The sequence below is a fragment of the Abrus precatorius genome, unplaced genomic scaffold (genome assembly GCF_003935025.1).
Source record: "Abrus precatorius isolate BTA unplaced genomic scaffold, Abrus_2018 Scaffold5, whole genome shotgun sequence".
Lineage (NCBI taxonomy): Eukaryota > Viridiplantae > Streptophyta > Magnoliopsida > Fabales > Fabaceae > Abrus > Abrus precatorius.
This window is the reverse complement of record NW_020874395.1, coordinates 943,383-963,256: the sequence shown is the minus strand read 5'-3', so window position 1 is coordinate 963,256 and position 19,874 is coordinate 943,383. Positions and strand designations below refer to the sequence as shown.

The window sequence follows — 19,874 nt, the reverse complement described above, 5'->3', positions numbered from 1 at the left end:
TTGATTAGGAGGATAATTATCTTTTTTTAACAAATAAAAACAAAAAATCTTTGTTTAGAAGAGGATAAGCATATCTCTCAACAGAATTATCATTCTTATAAAAAAAAAAAACTCTTTATAAAGAATGTGATAGCTGTTCCCGATTCAAAGCTCAAACATCCCATTCTTTCAACGAGTTTCTGACTCAAAACTCTTTGCGTTCCAAGATGATGAATGCTGCAGTAGCTCGCAACGTCGTTGGGATCATAGGTTCATTTTCACTTTCAATAGCAATGCCGTTCATTCATGACCAAAGTTTCTCTTCAATTTTTTGCTTCAAAACAGTTCTAAATTCATTTTTATTTTAATGTTACTAATTTCAATTTTTGTATTGAATCTACGTTTTTAGGTTTTTTAAACGTTTCCAAGTAGATTTTTATGTATAGAAACACCTGTGAAAACCTAGATATGATTTAAAGCAAAGATTATAAATAGTAATGTTTTAATAAGCCTTACATTCATACTTGTTCAAATAAACTTTGATTTCTAATCAATTTATGGATGGAAAAAAATCGTTCGATTAAGAGTGGCCAAAGCTAAGATCTTTGTGTTTACGTGTTGTGATCATTCTTCGCAGGCAATGTCATCTCCTTCTTTTTGTTCTTCTCCCCAGCGTAAGCTCTCTTTCACCGTTAAAGCGACTACAACTTCAATTATAATATCATGCACTGTTTTATATTTTGAATTTAATTTCTCCAAAGCAATCCAATACATAAAATGAGAATCTACCTACTGTTTTTATAAATATAAATTTTAAATTAACAAACAAATTAATTATCATTTTTTAATTTAGCTGTGGTGTAGTATAAATTGAACTGTGTAGATAGATAATGGGTTATTTGAATGAATTGCAGTCCAACCTTCTATAAAATTATAAAGAATAGATCAGTGGAGGAGTTCAAGCCTGATCCCTACATAGCTACGTTGTTGAACTGTGCGTTTTGGGTGTTCTATGGAATGCCTTTTGTGCATCCTCACAGCATTTTAGTGGTCACCATCAATGCCATTGGGCTTGTGATTGAGTTCGTATATATTGCCATTTATTTTACCTATGCTACCAAAAATGGACGGGTGAGTATTACGCTTCCTCTTTGATTTTTGTTATTTCATCACTTATTGGTATTAATTGTGGCCATTTTTTAATATAAATGTGTTATAGATTCTTTTTTTAAAAGGAAATTTAAACATGTTCATAACATAATAAACAATTTGTACTGTATAAGGATTATAAATATGGTTTTTATATTAATTGTTTTTTTAAATGAAAGTATAAACGATAAGGCATTTGTGTGAAATTATTTATTAAAGTATATTAATAACCTTTCTATTAATCATTGATGTTACTTGAATGAGCACTATAAATGAATTAAAACACATAATGCACTCTTAGTTCTGCTTTCTCACTGTTTCTTCTCTGATTTTCTCTGATTTCAGATAAAAGTGATGATTTCTCTTTCGGTCGAGGTTATTTTCTTTGCTGCAGTCGTTCTTGTAACAATGCGGGCACTGCATAGCATTCCCCAAAGGTCGTTAGTCATTGGTATTATCTGTGATGTCTTCAATGTCATGATGTATGTCTCTCCTCTTACAATAATGGTAAGTCTTTTATTAATCTATATCGCATTATGTGATTATTCATTTTTTAAATAATTTTGTTAATCTTATTCTTAAATTGAATTTAAACATATAAAAATAGTATATCTTTACTAAGAAAGAATATATTTATTATGTTAACAGTTTTTAAAGAGTAATAAATATTTTTTAAAATCAAATCTTACTATTACTAATTACTTAAATTCAATTTAAAGGGTTGAGATTAATATTTTTCTTTTTTAAAAAATCAAAATGCATATATCTTAAATTGATTATATTTTAAAATTACTTTTACTCTTTTAAAAAACTGACTAATCATAAAAGATGCATTGAAATGTGTTTAAGATTAGTTCCTAGCATTCCCCAATAACAATATGAGATCATGCATCCATGTGTAAAAATATTTCACTCCTACTTACCTTGATCATGGTATGTATATGTATATATATAATGAACAGGCAAAGGTTATAAAAACAAAGAGTGTGAGGTATATGCCATTCTGGCTCTCTCTGACTAACTTCCTCAATGGTGTGTGCTGGACAACATATGCTCTCATCCACCCCTTTGACCTTTTTGTTCTGGTAAATTATTTACTTCACTTTTCAACTTGTTCTCTTCTCTGTATTGTTTCTATTTCTTGTGAATCATTGAAGTTCTTGAATGAAATTTGTTTTTCACCCATTGTTACCTTCTTATATTCTTGCAGATTAGCAATGGTATTGGATCAATCTCTGGACTTGTTCAGCTCATATTATATGCTTGCTACTGCTGTAGGGAACAAAATGATGATGATAATGATGATGGTGATCATGTTCCACAGTCAACAAGGGTTCCAGTCTCAGAAAGGACCCCTCAAGCCCAAGCTTAATTTCTTTCTTCTCAATCTCATCAATTACTCCTTTTTATCTTCTGTCACATGCATGATTTTATAATATGCATCATGCAAGTGATGCATACATATATATAGTTTAAAACAGTCCAAATTTTTTTCTTTTAGCTTCGGGAATCCTCAAGTAGAATAGATAGAATTTTTTTACCAATTGGATTTTGATGTATATTACATTATGTGTCACGTTGTATTCGCTGCTTTCATTTATAAGTTTCATACAATAAAATATTGCACGTAGAACAGTACATATTTCACATATAGAAATTGTGATGGAAGATTGATTACATACTCAGTTTAACTCTTGAAATTGTAAAAATCATCAATTAAATCCTTAATTTTTAAGTTATACATTAGTGTTTAATTTTAGACATACCTAAATGATAATATTCTATAAACATTGACTCAGTGTTAGACACAAATAAGAGGCTAATATTCCATAAAAGTTTTAAAAGGAGATTATACATACATATTACACTACCATTTAACCTTCCTATATAAACTCAACAAAAAAGCACCTAGGAATCAAAATAGGACCACAAATATCATTTAACCTTCCTTCTTTAAAAGTGGATTAACACTTACTCTTCAAACTACATACAAATTTACTTCAAAAAACAATGGCTTCGGATTCGTATCTTCTGTAAAATGTTTTAGGCATAACCTTTTTTTAACGAACTTTGATTCCCAGATGTATGTTCAACATTCCGAGAAAATAGATTTCCCAAAAACTATGATTCTCAAAGAACATAATTTCTAAGAATTAAATAAATTCTATCCACTAAACTACCTGTGTCATTTAATATGATATTTTTTTCTTCTTTTGTTTTTGGTCAGTGATGTTTTTTTCTTCTTTAATCGGCTTGAGGGATATCAAAATGGGGTAGTCTGACCCATTCAAGATAGCCAATTATGGGCCAATACTGGACTAAGTTAATTGCTGAATAAAAAGTTACTAGCTTGGCTAAGCCCTTTGTAAGTCGTAGGCCTATCCACTTCACTAAAACCGAAAACCTTGTCAGCATTGAACTAAAGAGTCAATCTTTTTTTTGGCTCATTGTCAAATTTTGTAAAATTAAAACCTAAAAGTCTAGTTACGAGCAAAAAACAAAAACAAAAATTCCTAGTCCAATATAATGAGTAACTTTAAGTTACTTATAAATTAAGTAACTTTTTAAAATAATCGAGAAAATGAATCAATTCAATCTAGACTAAAATTTAATTCAACTCAAAATTTTCAAATTCAAATCATATTTTAAATAGGTCAAACTCAATGACTTAATCTATTTGACAATGCTTATTAACTTAATTATCTTGTCCAATTCATTAGTTTAAATTTTATCCTGAAGGAATTGGATTAGGTGATGTATGATAGGATAAACGATTTTCTCTCCTTACCCTCTCTCTATTTCCACAACCAATGTCCCTAAGCTTTGCCATAATAATATTTAACATATCAAACATTAGAGTTGAGCACAAATCGAATTCAGAAGATAAAAATGACCTGACCAATTAAATGAAATCATGTCAAGTCAAGTTATTTTACAAATTTTAGTATTCAACCTAAATTAAAATTAATTTAAATCAAGTCATTAAGGATTTATTTAGTTTAAGTTATAACTAAAGTTAAACATTTTTTTCAAGATATCGGACATTTAGATGTTAAATTTTTCAATGTAAAACTTTTTTAATTCTCAATAATTCTATTTAGTGTGTCATTCAAATAAATTAAATTTTATTTGAGTAAAATTATGAATAAGTCCTCATAAGAAAAATAAATAATTTTTTAATAAATTAAAAATAACTTATCTTTTCAAGTTTTTAATAAAATTTAAATGAGATTAATTTCTAAAAAAATAGAGAAATATAAGTTAATTTTAATTTATAAGATGAGTTTTATTTTTTTATCTTATTTTTCTTTTCTTATAATAGCTTATCCACAAGTTTACTGAAAAATTATCTTAATCTTTAATATTTTTAAAAATTAAAGTTTCAAAATGTTAATATTTTAATAAGTATTTAAAATTATGCCATAAAATGTACACGATCTTTGTTAACTTCTTCAATATTTGATTAAATGTATTAAAAATTAATTATTAAAAAAATGTGTACTTTGCATGGGGCCAATGTAATATTATCTTATCCCCGATGGATCAAGATGAATGGATGATGATGTTCCCCAATGGTTACCCTTTTTGCAGCCATCCCTTACAAAACACAAACCTTAACTTTCGTCCAAAACCTTATCTAACAACTTCCACTGTCTCTCACATGACATTTGTTTTGACATAATTTCAATGGCAGCCATCATCTCATGCCACTACTATGCTTCAGCAGCCACTACCCTTAGTCCAAGATTGTTCAACTCAGACAATGCACACTCTAGGCGTTTACCTTACCCTCTCTCTCTTACCAATGCTTCACTTCGAGGTTTCAATGTTCGTTGCTCTTACCAACCACCCCAACATTCTGAATTTCAGAATAAATATGTAAGTCTCTTAAAAATTTGATCTTTTTCTTTTAAATTCTCTTTGTTACACATGATTGAAGATTATGCACTTCTTGGGTGGCGATATGATACCCCATTAGCAACATTTTAGGTTAATCTTCTTCAGGATGGATTTTTGGGAGATGAATTTTGTTTGCATTTTACTGTTCTTTTGTTCATCTCATGTTTGTAAACATTAAGTTGTTCAACAAAAATGAGAATTGTAGAACTGAATTACACAAGAAAAAAGGATTGCAAGAGAAAAAAAAAATAGTGTACTTTGCTACTAATACTAATCACTTCCTGTGCCTAAAGCTTCAATCTACAGTGGTACTTGCATTTTTGTAGGAGTATTTGGAAAAACTTAGAAAAATAACTCATGACTCGGATAACATATTTTTAGCTTATTTAAATATATTTTTTTTGGTATAGCTTGTCAAATTAAACCATTTTCAGCTTATTTCAATAAGTTTCATAACTGAATTCACGACATTAGCCATCATTTAAAAGGAGCTTATTAAATAAGCACCTAATTAAGCTTTATAGCCAAACGCATCCTAAATACTGAATAGTTATGAATCATATTCTTTGTTAAATTTATGAGTTGTGATCTGTATGTACTTCGTGTTAAGTTGTTATGTATTTTGTTTATTTTTTATTTACCTTATCTTCTCGTGTTTACTATGTGACTATTGCTGCAAATGATTGCAGCCCCAAAGCTTACTGTGTTACATTTTGATGCAGAATGGGAGGCCATTTTCCTTTAAGCGGTGCGCGATATCTATAGCACTAGCAGTTGGGTTAATAACAGCAGTTCCTACATTAGGGTGGCCTAACAATGCTCAAGCTGCTTACCCCGTGTTGCCTGATCTGTCTGTTTTGATATCTGGACCACCAATTAAGGACCCTGGAGCATTGTTGAGATATGCACTTCCTATTGACAATAAGGCAATTAGAGAAGTACAAAAGCCACTTGAAGATATTACAGATAGTCTCAAGGTCGCTGGAGTCAAGGCACTTGACTCTGTGGAAAGAGTAAGACATAAGAATCTTGTTTTCTTATCTGTACAAGTGCATTGCCTATACAGATTGTGTATGAGATTTTGTCCTTTTTTCTCTGTAAGTGTAGATATTGATTTACTATATATGGAATGTAGAATACAAGGCAGGCATCCCGGGCTCTCAAGCAAGGGAAGTCTTTAATTGTGTCAGGTTTAGCTGAGTCAAAGAAAGAACATGGAGTTGAACTGCTTAGTAAGCTGGAAGCTGGTATAGATGAGCTGGAACTGATAGTGCAGGATAGAAATAGAGATGCAGTTGCACCAAAACAGAAAGAGCTTCTCCAATATGTTGGAGGGTAAGTATGTGATCAATTACTAAATCACTTACATAAACCACACAAAGGACCCTATTCTTCCATACATGTGCTCAATGAGAAATAGTATGGATTTTTCTTTTCTTCCTTGGAAGAAATAAAATATGAATTTGTGGATTCATTAAATTTTTCACTTTTTTCTCTGTCAAGATGAATTATACTGTTAAGTGTTTGTTCTATCTGCCAGTCACTGAAGTCTGTGACTATGATTATCATTAGGATTTAGAAAATTTATGTAGGTGTACCATGGCAGTATGAAGCAATTCATGTTCATTAATTACACCATAGGAACTGCCAGAAGGAGGTCTGTGTCAAGGGTTATTTGCTTCAGTGATATAAAGAAGCTTTAGCTTAAATCTATGGGACAAAGTAATTTAGCCTTGACTATATGTCAAACTCAGAAAGCTGCACTATTGTTACAACCAGTAGATCACCAGTGAATAGAGTTGTCTACTTGTCCTGTTTATAAGTAACCAAACTGTGCCTAACCCAATGTTTGACTTACTGTGCTACAAGAGGTCAAGTTTAATCAAATAGCCATTGAAAATAATTTGTTTGGACAACCTAATAATCAAATTAGCATGATCCCTCTAGACTCAGTTGGTTGTAAAACCTGCTTAGTTTGATCTTCTTTGACTTGGCTGAATCCAAACCCAGTCCTATTACTGAGCAAGCTTTCCCAAGCCTCTTCTGACCTGGTTCACCGGTCTTAATTACCAAGCTGGGTTATATAACTATGCTATTCATTCATGTTGATGGAAAATCCTGCGTTTGACTTCTTCTGACTGGGTTGAATGCAATCCCATTTCAATTAGAGAACTAAACCACCCTGGCCTCTGGATCACTGCGATGGGCTGAGTTTTATACAATGCATGTGGGGCTAAATTGACATGATGTCAGATGTTCTCAAAAACTGAATCCTCCTTGTATTCTAACAACTGAAAATTGAGGAGGACTTGGAAAATTAATCTTCTTGAGAAAGACTTTTCTCATATAGAACCTTTCATTGACTGCAGCTGAGATGTTCCTGGGGCATTGCATTTCTGCAGTGTTGAAGAAGACATGGTTGATGGCTTCCCATATCAAGTGCCTGAGGAATACCAAAATATGCCTTTATTGAAGGGGAGAGCAGCAGTGGATATGAAGGTCAAGATTAAAGACAATCCAAATGTGGATAATTGTGTTTTTCACATAGTTCTTGATGGTTATAATGCCCCTGTAACCGCTGGAAATTTTGTTGACTTGGTACAAAGGCACTTCTATGATGGCATGGAAATCCAGAGAGGTAATCAATTTTATCTTTGTTGGACATTATTTTTTGCTTTTGATTTCCCATTTAGCTACAGCTGATTTGGTAAAGAATGCTTTAGACCATTTCCAGGAACATTTTAGAACATAGATACTAGGTATACTAGTTTCACTCATTGCACAGAACCACAAATGCAGGAAATGACATGGAAGGATGTATACATTTATATTTTTAACCCTTCATGGGACTGAATTAACAGTATTTTATCTTATGTGATGGAAGCTGAATGATCTTTTACCATTATTGATATCCATGTGAATTTTATTTTTTCAAATTTTTATTTTTTGTGCAGCGGATGGGTTTGTTGTCCAAACTGGTGATCCTGAAGGTCCTGCTGAGGGTTTTATTGATCCAAGTACAGAGAAAACCAGGACAATACCTTTAGAAATTATGGTGAATGGAGAAAAGGCACCTTTGTATGGAGCAACTTTAGAGGTTATCTTCAATTGATTATTGCTCTTGGGCATATTATATATTTGTTCATTTGCATCTGTATAATACTAAAATGTGTTAGCAAGCTGATCCTGGAGTGTGTTTGTGAGTAAGAGAATTACAAGTAAGAGGTCCTCCACCTTCTTTACTGTCCCAGGATTCACCGATTCCACTGTTTTATTTCTAAACTGCAATATGGAATCATTTTTTGGCTTGCGCATAGGCTTGAATGTGTCAAGGGAGAAAGAAAAGGAAAGAAAGTGGTGTATGGTTTATCTAATTACTTACTGAGTCAAAACAGAAAAACATAGATAAGGAGAGAGGTTTTTCATAGACCTGATATGACAAAATCAAGTGATATTCTATTCTTATCTTTCAAACCATGTTCAGTATTTTGCAATCTTTTTCATACCTATTGAGGTCTGTACCACAATACTTGTTTTATGATCAGAAGAAATAAGAGTTCTTTACCACTACTAGTTTCTTGCATGAAGTTTTGCTGCATAATGTGATATTATTTTATATTTTCAAAATATGATGTTCATATTTTCTCAAGGTTGAAAATTTTCTCTTTTGTGGTTAACAATAATCTGTTTGGACAGGAGCTTGGTCTCTACAAGGCTCAAACAAAGCTTCCATTTAATGCATTTGGTACTATGGCAATGGCAAGAGATGTGAGAATCTTCTTTAACGTGGCTATTCTTTAAACACATTAATCATTTTTTTAGCTTTAATTTACTCCTCTGATGTTGTTGAATAGGAATTTGAGAACAACTCTGCCTCTAGCCAGGTATTTTGGCTATTGAAAGAAAGTGAGCTAACTCCTAGTAATGCCAATATATTGGATGGTAGATATGCAGTTTTTGGCTATGTAACAGAAAATGAGGATTACTTGGCAGACCTCAAGGTTGGTGATGTCATAGAATCTATTCAAGTAGTTTCTGGCCTGGATAATTTGGTGAATCCAAGCTACAAGATTGCTGGCTAGTGATGTTTCTGTGCTTTTGCTATTAAATACTGCAAGAGTGTTTATTGGCACTTGCTTCAAGGCTATTCAAGAATGGTGGCTATTGCATTGCGAAGTTCACTTCCCCTAGTTTGTTTCCATTATTCTCACAAACCAGTATTCATTTTACCAGAACCTAGCATTCAGTTAAACAGCTTGAGATATTGTGTTCTATTTTAAGACTGAATGATCACCACGGCTTGTAACTTCCATTCAACTAATTCGTCAATAAAATTATGATTGTTCAGTGAGGAAATTGTAGATCATACTCATACAGTTTCTAACATTCATGTTTTGGAGTTATTCTGTAAGATCTGAATATGAATTTCAAATCGAACCCTCACTCACTCTCAGTACAGTATTAAAGAGGAAAACTGAAATGTTATTTCATTGCATAAAAACTTAATTGAATATAGAAGGGTGTATATATAACCCTTGTTTCTGGCTATATCCAATTCCCCGCCACTTTCTTAATTCCTAATGACTTAAGCAAATAACCTGTGCCCCACAACTACATTAACCAATTATTAAATTGTTAATAGAACCCCTTTTTTCCACTTATTACAACTATCCCTCTCTTCAAAACGTGGTTTGCCCTCAAGTCCACAAATGCGACTCCCATGGAAAGGTTGGAAATTGCTCTTGCACATCCTGTAGTTCCTTCCAAACTGCATTCTCTGGGTTAGTATGTTCCCATTGGACCAAAACTTCCGTAACCACACGGTTGTCCTTCTTTTTCTTTCTTTTATTGTCACAAAGCTAAGAGAACACTAACTAGCAAGTGTACTAGATAGTTATAGCAAGTAATAAAATTTGAAATTCAATTTGAGTCCCAAGTATCGTCTTTAGGGATTAATTCTATCAATTACTACTTCACAAATTAATAACTAATTAAACTAAATGAATTTTAGAGTGTTTTGAGCATTTGCAAATAAAAGCAATAAAGTGTAAAAATCAGAAAATAACAGCAAAATAGAGTGACAAATTTAGAAATGAATTGATATGTGAATGAAGTTAGGATTGATTTCACCTCTTTATAAATTGCAAAACTGAAGTAGATCTGAACTCTAAGTTTTTTAATTGATTGATGATCAATTTCACTAGATTAATCAAAGTTCAATTCCTTGACTCATTGATCTTAATATTCAATCAACTACTCTAATTCCTTAGGTGTAAATCAATCAAACATTACATTAGGCATTGAAAATTAAGAGATTACAAGATCACGAATTTTTATCCATAACTTTGACATTCAATTCAGATACGAGAAATTAACTTAACTTTTATTGATAAAAATCCTTTAGGTTTAATTCAATTGAATAGCAAATTCAAGAACTACATTAAGAAAAAGAATTAAATATTCAATACAATCAAGATCTTAAAATCCAGATCTACAATCAATTTACAATATCAAAATCGGATCCATCAATCCATAACAAAAAGAAATCAGAACATGTTCATAGAAGAAAAAGAGAGAGAAAGAGTAGAAGAAGAGGAGTTGCAGAATTTCTTCATAAATCCAATATTCAGCCTAATTTCTCAAGGTACAGAGCTTGGAAGTTGCCCCCCAATCTCCCACTCTAACTCTCCTAAGGTGTGAAAATAAAAAATGAGAAAAAGATACAAGTTTCTAGGCTAATATCTTATTTATATATTTAATAATAAAATAAACCAAAAAATTTATTTTGGTTTATATTTTTAAAAGAAAATTTTATTTACTATTTTATATCATTGAATTAGGCTAATATAATTTAATTATTACATAGTTAATATGAGATTGACTTTTTTTAAAATATTATTTATATATGACACAAAATATTTTTTACACATATTTTTGTTAATAAAATCATATTGATATTTAAATCATAAAGTGAATAATAAATATATTGTAAATATTTTATAAATTTTACAATCACCTACTATTATCGTAAGCTTATTATTTATTAATAATATTTAAATTTTATTTTTTATATTTTAATTTAAAATAATATTTTTCTATGCAACATATGTATTACAAGTACAACTATAATTTATTGAATCTAAATAATATTATTCTTACTATTTATTCACGTTCAAAGAAGTTTTTGAAAAGATATAAATATAAAAAATTATTATTAATTTTTATTTGTTAATTTTTTTAGATAAAAAAGTATACTTTTTTTAATATACGCGTATTTTTCTTTATTATAAAATTTTATTGTAACTATTTATCTTTTATTCAAATTCTTTCTTTTAAAATTTATATACATTATAAATATTTAATTCATTAAAATAATTTTTCAAAAATTTGTATTTTTGATAAAATACTTTCGTATAGTATATGAGTTAAAAATACTAGTATTAATATATATATATATATATTAATTATATTATATTATTTTAATTAAATCTATTATTTTTCTTATAATTTCAAATTCAAAAGTTAAAAAAAATATTTTATGTATCCACTTTCTGTTGTTAGTATTGAACTCCTCTACTCTAACTCTATTCTCATTCTCAATATTTGTCTCGTTAAAACCTAACAACTATGAAACGTTATTTATTAGAGTTAGTTGTCAATAACATCACAAGAGGTCACAAAGTGATCCTACACGAAGAGACAATCATTGAACAGATCTATTTCGTTGTCGCTCTGACATTGTCAATCAATCAAATCTCACATAAGATAAGGTTATCATTGACAAATAACTTATGTTTAATTTCGCTTATTGTTTCTAAGAATTTTAGTTTAGAAAATTATTATATTAAGATATATTTAGCATTTATGTTTTTTGAATATTTATTTTTTTATCTATGTTTGTACCTTGTTCGATAACTACATATTGAATTTGTATATTATTATGCTATTTATATGAAATTATATAAACATATTTTTTTACAAATTTTTTTCTCAAACAAGCGCGAGTAATGAGTACAAGATGGATATACAGATACCCAGATAGTACAGGTACGAGGATTAATGTTCATATCCATTGTCATCCCTAATTCTCTTTACATCAGTGTAACTTGTATCTACTTCAAAACACGACTGAAATTATTTAAAAAGAAAAAAGTCTTAAGAAAGCATGCAGTTATGATTATTAAAGAAAAGGTTATGCAGAGAGAGAGATTATTTGATTTGAATAACTGTTCTAAACAGTAATTTAGCTGCCATATTTAGAAGTAGAATAGTTATTTAGTGTATGTTTGTCGTTATATATGCATGCATGTTAAAGGTTGTCTTTCACATATTCTAAAAAATAAAAATAAGAAAGAATAAAGTATCTTTGTTTAGTGGTGGATATTGCACCGTCCAAATTGTATTCCAAGTTTCAAACGTGAGTATGAAAGTCATTGTTTTTCCAAGAGTATACAAATCTTTCTCACCTCCAACATCAGATATGGCTGAGGAAGTTTGATAGAGCTTCTCTCTTAGCTTGTATTCATGTCATTTTCCACACGTTTTGCATATTCTGTGGTTGTGAGCTTCTACCGGGGAAAGAAGCTTTCAACAAAAGTTGAAGTCAACCATATGTGCAGTTGAAGCAGTGCTTAGTGTGACGCAGAGCTGAATAATCAAAAGTGGTTCCATGATCTAAGTGATTCTGTATGTAGTGGAAGTAATGTTAAATGGAGTTTCTTCGGAAGTTTCGAATCCAAAAGGAGGTAGGGAGCTTTTTAGATGCATATCAGAGTCAAAAACAAAGCCCCAATAATGAACTTTTTAGATGACAAAACTGATGGATAATTTGAGGCCGGAATTGGATTTGAGAACATGGTTTGTTTGAGATGATGTAATGAAAACTGTGTCAATTGGTTTATTACATAGAAATCTTTTCGATAAGGGATTAAATGAATTGAAATTTGTTTAACAACTGTTTAAAAAAAAAACTTTTTGTTTAGTAGTGCAAACCGTTCATAGTATTCGTTCACATATGTTAGCATTTTGAGGAGAATTAACATTCCCACGAGATTCACATTTAAATTGTCGTTTAAGATTTTTGACATTAGAGAATTAATTATATTGGGTTTGCTTTACTCAATTTGTTTATGGTGCTTTATGATCTATAGTTTTTATAGGTATCTTCTAACATATTTTCATGGCCAAAAAGGGGCAAAATGAACCACAATCAAATATTTCGAGGAAATATATAATGTTGTCTCGAAATGTTACTTGTCTCCATTTGATCTTTAAAAAAATTTACAGTAGAAATTAATTCATAAAAACATATACTTGTTGACAAGTATATAACTACAGTAATGTAAATTTCAGCAAGTTGACAATTTTAAGGTCAATTGTATAAACAAAAACTTCCCTCCACCTAACGAACATATAACATCTTTTAAGGGCCAAATTGTATATTTATTCCAAATATTATAGGTCACGTCTTTATGCACGAGTAGATCTTGCCAAAACAGATCACTTGTAGGCTCAAAGGACACCAAATGACCCATCAGGACTTTGATATTCGTGCTGGAATAATCCATGCTACTACTGTCAAGTGTACATTTTCTTACATAGAAACATTATATAAATGGGTGCAATGAGGAGACGGCACAATTAGCTTTACAAAAATTATAGCCCAACAAAGTAACAAGTAATTGTAGAGCTCTTTTTCATTAACTATGGCTTTCACACTTTTTTTGTATGCATTCCATCTTGAGTCTTCCTTCCCTATTCCTTCAATGAAATAAAATACAAACTGATTTTCCAGAATACTGTATAACATCCCTCCACAATCGATTTCCTTGACAGTGAAAAATCTTTCAAGGTCCTCGATACCTGCGAAAACAAAAACAACCCTGAGGCTGATCAATAGGGATCATACCTCCACCCTTTGATGTGTCAATAGCTTCCAACATGGACACCACTTCATCCATCTCTGGCCTCTTGTCAGGATTGGCATCCCAGCATCTTTTCATCACATTTGCCAGAGAGCTTGGACAACATCGTGGAATCTCTGGCCTAAGATTCTGCAGTTCCATATAGAATCTATTACAATTTTTAGTAGGGATGTATCAACAGTTATAAAATCATTTGTCCCAGGTTCGAGTCATGGAATTATATATACATAATCTCTAATGATAAGATCTAATGATCCAAATTTGTTCCTCTCACTCCTAAAAAAATTCCTCTCATTTGATGCGTAGCCTATATATATATATATAACTTAATACTGTTCATATACCTGTCGTACAACAGCTGAGGTCACTTCTGAGAAACTAAGGTCAGGATAGGGCATGTCACAGCAGTATATCTCCCATAAGCATATGCCAAAACTGTACACATCACACTTTCTATTGTATGGATTACCATTTAGAACCTGTCCAATTTATTCAGGTAAGTTCCATATACCAATATATAACATCAGAAACTATTCAAACAAAACAAAACATGAACTCCTTATGCAAAGCAGAATATATGTTGAGGGTCATGTATTTAAAGAGAACTAACTGTCATTTGCAGGAGCACTGAATATTTAAGCAAAAACCATTTACATATTTACAGAGATTTCTTTCATTTGCAGGACCTTTCAAGGTAGAGATTTCTTCCAGTAATTGCGTACCAAAAATGACACGGATATATGCACAATTGTTGGGTGAATCATTAAGAAAAAGGAAATCCTGATAAAAGTATGGACAGTGATGGAACAATGCAACGTTGTTATTTTTCTAGTGGTAAATATTTATCAAGAATTAACGAGTGTTGTTGGGTAAATATTTTTCCTAAGTAGAGGCAAGGACTATGTTTTAGTGAGTGTTCGAAACAAACCCCGAAAGAAAGATGCACAAGAGGGAGATATATTCAAAGGAATTGAAGCATATACCTCAGGAGCCATGTAACCAAGGGTTCCAGTTTCACCTGTCATGTCATGAGGATTGGAAGCCTCAATACGAGCAACTCCAAAATCAGCTATTTTCAAGGTTCGTGTCTTGTCCAGAAGCATATTTTCTGTTTTAACATCTCTGTGGACAATCTTCTTTGTGTGGAGATAGCTCAACCTATAATGTACATAATGAAAATTCCTCAGGCTTAGAAAGAAAGCTTACTACATTAAATTTATATGATACAGATTAGGCATAGGGATTGGACCCTCTTGCAAGGTCAAGAGCCAGTTGAACAACCACTTTAAAAGCCAGCTTCCGTCTCCGGTTTTTAATGAGATAAGACTTCAGCGCACCTCCAGGACAATATTCAACAACAACACAACAAACATTACTTGGCATACCAATATGACCATTTTCTGTTTGTATCTGTAGCTCTGATGTTCCCATTGTTGCACCAATAAACTGCAAATTGCAAAATGGATTTCACAGTGACCATGAATAAGAAAATTCTCACATTATATTAGAACTTATAACAAAAAAACAGAATCTAACAATTTCCTTCCATGTCACACACTTTACGGTTTAAATTTGCCTAACACAAGGGCAAATAGGTTGTAAACACTTCAACCATGGATAGCCTTGGTCAAAATACATGAATTAGATAGTAAATGTATGAGAAATTAGATTAATGACAACGGTGCAAACATAACATATTAGTTATGGGGGATCCTTTAAGACTGGACCAAACTTCAGCCTTATACACTTGCAGAGGTTTATTCTCCCCCGGTGTGGATCTTAATGCAGCCCACACCTGCCACACTGCCACTCAATCCTCTTCCCTGTTCCCCAACATAATAGAGAAAACAGAATAACAGAAAATAAACACCTAGAAGAATTCATTTGACACAAATGTGACCAGAATCAAGCCATGTCATCACATCACACAATGAAGAGACATAACAGTCTGAGGATTGGACAATATTTGACTCCTAGAACATATTCCAATATTTGGCTCCTAGAATAGTGGCCTCGTGGAATGTATTCTTAAGATCTTTATCATTTATCTTTCTTCACTTTCCTTGTGCTAATTTATACACTTCCTGTTCTTCTCTGACTTGATTCATTGTAGCAAATGATAGCATGTAAGTAACTTGTCATAGTAAGCTATCCCAGTCTTTCCCAACACAAGATAAAGGGGAAAGCAATGAAGGCCAAAATATTACCTTGGTTACATTAGGATGGTCAAGCTTGTGCCAGACAGCAACTTCTTGTGTAAAAGCAGCTCTCAAAGAAGCTATTTCAGCCTCTGACCGATGGCCCTCTTCTCCCCAGTCAAGGAGCTTAACTGAGAAAACAAAATGAAAGATAAATTGATTGATACGAAAGCAGCTCGAGAACAGGCATTCACAAGGTACTTTAGGCTGTTCATTCATTTAAAATTCAGTAGAAAGCTGCAGAGTAAACAAGTTTAGCATCCATGAATTGTTAAGATAATAAAGTTCTGCATATAACATCATGACAAATGACAATCATAAATCTCAGAAAGAAGTTAGTATAATCAATGATTTTAACTCCCATGAGAAGAGTTCCAGTAGCTAACTCCCAGTAGAGGAATATTTTATGAATGAGGAATGCATGTGGCAACATAATAACCAGTCATTACCAGTCAACAACTTCAATTATTTTATTACCACCCCATAGTAGTTAAATCAGGGGCACATCAGTAATAACCATGAACACATGAAAGTTCAAAAAAGGAAAGAAGAATATTAAAGTTCATGCACATAACTGTCAAGTCAACTGGATCTTGTGAATTCAAGGAAAAAGAAAAGAAGTAAAGTATTCACAATCTTGTGAATCACGGATTTTGTAAATCTCAATCCACAAAGTTCCAATGCTTGCCCGTTGCATCTCATCAAACACTATTAACTTAGATGACTTCTCAAAGAACTCAACAACACAACAGACAGCAGAATACAAACTCTTATCCGAGCAGAAATTGTTGTTTGATTTGATTGTAAAGGAATGAAAATAATGAAATTACAAATAGGAGCAGATAAACAAAACTTAATCAGTGGATCTGCTGGCCACCTTAAAACCTTTTATTACACTTCCATTGAAAGTTAAGACCTCAAAGGAACATGAGTTGTCACATAAACTCGAGAAAAGGCACTTCTCTATGGAATCTTGACATTCACATAAAAGAAGGCAAATCAACCCATCAACATGCCACCCATTTCAGGAGGAGAAGACATTATGCAAATTTGCACATTATGATAGTCTCAGTGGAAAACACCAAGTACATGAGTTTCTCCAAGTACACAAAACTGACCCTTGCACAAGTAAGTAGTGTTAAAACCAAAAAACAAAAAGTGTAAGAAAAGGAGGGAAAAACAAACTGTGCATGTTTTTTTTTTATCAGGAAACAGTTACATATGACAAAAGACAGACATCATAGGAAACCTCAAAACTCTCCAACAGTAAGACCAAAGAATGAGAGTACCTGCAACATCTTGGCCATCATAAATCCCACGGTGAACAGTACCAAAAGTGCCACGAGCAATGACAGTCTTGATGATAAGCTTAGAAGGGTCAATCTCCCATTCTTGTCTGCTTCTTGTGGACCTTCCTTCAACTTCATCTTCTTCCTTCTCCTTGTTCTTCTCCATGGTCCATGCTCTACTTAGATGCCTCTGAAGTTGCTCATCCAAGCTCTTCAGATCTATCTGATCCGCTCTCACATACCCTCCACCACCCCCACTCTCACTCTTCTTCATATCTCACCCCTCTCTTCTCTACTTCCTAACTCCAAACTCAAAAATCACCACACCCCTCTATGCCTTCTGCTGCTGAAGCTGCTTAGAAGCATCAAAAGTTGCTAACTTTAGGTGCAAGTTCTGGTTTTGAGCAAGTTTTCCTTTGTGGGTCTCTTGTGTCTGTCTTCTTCTACTGAGTGCTGCCACTGCAGGTGTTGCTGCTGCTGCTACTACTTGTGGTGATGTTGAGGTCATAAATATAATGCTCTCTCTCTACAATAACTAGTATCACTCTCTCTCTCCCTCTCTCTCTCTCAATCATCCATGTGGGCACATGGATTTTGCCTGAACGCTACGTGTGTTTCTGACCCACTTTGGTCTCCTTCTAATTATCAAGCCTTTCCTTCACCTTCTAATTTATTGAAACCAAAGATCTCTTTTTTGTGTCTGTGGCTCTGCCTTATTGGGGGGTTGTTTGGTGTTTTTGTTTTTATTATTTAAGTTTTTTTTATTAAAATAATCATTTATGGCATTCACGGTTATTGGACCTTTACATATTGCCATCTCTTTCAAACAAGCTTGGCTTCATCAATATGTGATCATGCAAACGGTTAACGGACTCACTTGCCTCAAAAGAAAATAATATGTAACCTGTAATCATTATTGATGAATTGAATAAGAGTAATGTTATATTCTCTTGTTATTTATTTTTTATTAATCGTCTTAATTAAGAAAATATTAAATATAAATGTTTTAATATCTTAAAATTTATTTTTTATTTAACAAATAAGAGAATTTATAGAAAGATATTAAAGAAATGTTAAATTATTCATCGGACATATAGCCTTACTTAGATGATTCCCACATTTCATAGAATCATAGTTTTAAATTTGGTGAAGTTCATAGCATTATTAATTAACACTATCACATAATGACAAAAAAAATCTTTGGTTCCCCCCCTCTTTTTTGTGGCTGTGACCGGTTTTATATGAGTCAATTAAGTCTAATCAACATATAATAACCCTATAAAATAATAAGACAGGAGCAGCAAGTTAAGGGTAACCAATGGATTAGGTTAATGATAAAGAGAGGAGGAACATGTAGTATGAAGCCTTAATTTTATTAAAATAATTTTTTTAGACTAAGTTGAAACTTGCTTTGTAAGGTTAATTGTTTGATGGGACGGTAAAGATAAGCGAAAAAGAACGATACTATTTAAAGTATTTTGCATACTTAATTCAATACCCACAAAACCAATTTTATTTCTTTTACCTTTTAATTGAATGGTAAAACTCCAATTGTGTCAACACGCTACTTGATATGCATCAGGTTACGTGAAAATAAAATATCTAGACTGAAAATGATGGAAGCCAAAATATTCAAACAAAAATAAATAATAGTTATAGAAGTAAAAATAAGCAATGTATTGTTAAATGGAAATTATTACACTCAAATATTATATGAGTCACATCAGTTAAATCATGAACAATTGCTTGCAAAGTAACATGAGTGTATAAGAATTTTTATGAAGACAGAATGGCTTGCTTGAGTATTATTTTTGTCTTTTTACAGAAGTAACACATACTAAAAGATGGGATTAAATTTCTTCCCATTATTGTATATGCGTGTGTAGAATAATGAGTAGACTGACTAGTTTATCATCAAGGATTAAATAAACAATAAAATAGCAATGATATTCTAATGGAGAAAACAAAAGAATAAAATATTAGTGCATTTGGCAATCCTCTTTATGCATCCAGGTGTTAATAAGCAAAATTGTTTTTACTTCCTCTTATACTCATCATTGAAATGGATTCTCACAAGTCTATTTTCTTGCCATGCTTAGCCATCAATGCCAATTTGACACCCTACGTGGCTGAGTACATACCAACTGTCTCTTCAGTATTGACTAGTTGAAGGGAAGCACAGTGCCTGATCTCTAATAAAGGGAAGGACTTCTTTTTGTGGAAAGAGAATTTCAATGACAAGCTTGAACAGGTCATCTGGGGAAGGTTGCATTTGAATTTTGAAATACTATGCTCTTAATAAAGCAAGGGAAAAAGAACATAAAGAAGCAAACTGAGAGCCTTAGCCACCAAATGTGATATTCTATGTTGAAAGGAAAAATAAAATGCTTCTAATAAAATAGCATAGCTCAAGGAGTTTTTTTTTTTTTTTTGTC

General features: G+C 32.0%; 3 protein-coding genes and 1 long non-coding RNA gene across 4 annotated transcripts; 3 read left to right on the top strand and 1 right to left on the bottom strand.

The window, feature by feature from the left end:
• Positions 1-206: 206 nt before the first annotated feature.
• LOC113867589 (bidirectional sugar transporter SWEET5-like) lies at positions 207-2,500 on the top strand. The gene is made up of 6 exons (XM_027502982.1): positions 207-249; positions 617-653; positions 894-1,110; positions 1,474-1,635; positions 2,091-2,213; positions 2,339-2,500. Exons 1-6 carry the CDS (start codon positions 207-209, stop codon positions 2,498-2,500), a joined length of 744 nt encoding a protein of 247 aa, XP_027358783.1.
• A 2,224-nt stretch (positions 2,501-4,724) lies between these two features.
• LOC113866519 (peptidyl-prolyl cis-trans isomerase CYP38, chloroplastic) lies at positions 4,725-9,385 on the top strand. Its single transcript, XM_027501350.1, has 7 exons — positions 4,725-5,007; positions 5,751-6,041; positions 6,164-6,363; positions 7,431-7,666; positions 7,983-8,125; positions 8,725-8,796; positions 8,883-9,385. Exons 1-7 carry the CDS (start codon positions 4,816-4,818, stop codon positions 9,108-9,110), a joined length of 1,362 nt encoding a protein of 453 aa, XP_027357151.1. The 5' UTR covers positions 4,725-4,815; the 3' UTR covers positions 9,111-9,385.
• Positions 9,386-12,386: 3,001 nt separating this feature from the next.
• Positions 12,387-17,407, top strand: LOC113866521. Its single transcript, XR_003505109.1, has 3 exons — positions 12,387-12,773; positions 14,636-15,032; positions 15,182-17,407. It is a non-coding gene; the product is annotated as an uncharacterized LOC113866521 (long non-coding RNA).
• LOC113866520 (serine/threonine-protein kinase STY13-like) lies at positions 13,461-18,171 on the bottom strand. Its single transcript, XM_027501351.1, has 7 exons — positions 17,440-18,171; positions 16,160-16,281; positions 15,202-15,398; positions 14,936-15,110; positions 14,297-14,431; positions 13,937-14,081; positions 13,461-13,788 (listed from the first exon to the last, which is right to left on the bottom strand). The coding sequence occupies exons 1-7, from the start codon at positions 17,711-17,713 to the stop codon at positions 13,622-13,624; spliced, it is 1,215 nt and encodes a 404-aa protein (XP_027357152.1). The 5' UTR covers positions 17,714-18,171; the 3' UTR covers positions 13,461-13,621.
• Positions 18,172-19,874: the final 1,703 nt, after the last annotated feature.

What these genes read in the sequence shown, in the direction of transcription:
- LOC113866519 (XM_027501350.1), top strand. Translation starts at nt 4,816, where the DNA reads ATGGCAGCCATCATCTCATGCCACTACTATGCTTCAGCAGCCACTACC. An exon ending in CACTTGACTCTGTGGAAAGA is followed by an intron (nt 6,042 to 6,163) that starts GTAAGACATAAG and finishes TATGGAATGTAG; the next exon opens with AATACAAGGCAGGCATCCCG. An exon ending in CTTCTCCAATATGTTGGAGG is followed by an intron (nt 6,364 to 7,430) that starts GTAAGTATGTGA and finishes GCATTTCTGCAG; the next exon opens with TGTTGAAGAAGACATGGTTG.
- LOC113866520 (XM_027501351.1), bottom strand. Translation starts at nt 17,713, where the DNA reads ATGAAGAAGAGTGAGAGTGGGGGTGGTGGAGGGTATGTGAGAGCGGAT. An exon ending in TGATGGCCAAGATGTTGCAG is followed by an intron (nt 16,282 to 17,439) that starts GTACTCTCATTC and finishes TTGTTTTCTCAG; the next exon opens with TTAAGCTCCTTGACTGGGGA. An exon ending in ACCATCCTAATGTAACCAAG is followed by an intron (nt 15,399 to 16,159) that starts GTAATATTTTGG and finishes TGCAATTTGCAG; the next exon opens with TTTATTGGTGCAACAATGGG.
- LOC113867589 (XM_027502982.1), top strand. Translation starts at nt 207, where the DNA reads ATGATGAATGCTGCAGTAGCTCGCAACGTCGTTGGGATCATAG. An exon ending in ATGCTACCAAAAATGGACGG is followed by an intron (nt 1,111 to 1,473) that starts GTGAGTATTACG and finishes CTCTGATTTCAG; the next exon opens with ATAAAAGTGATGATTTCTCT. An exon ending in TCTCTCCTCTTACAATAATG is followed by an intron (nt 1,636 to 2,090) that starts GTAAGTCTTTTA and finishes TATAATGAACAG; the next exon opens with GCAAAGGTTATAAAAACAAA.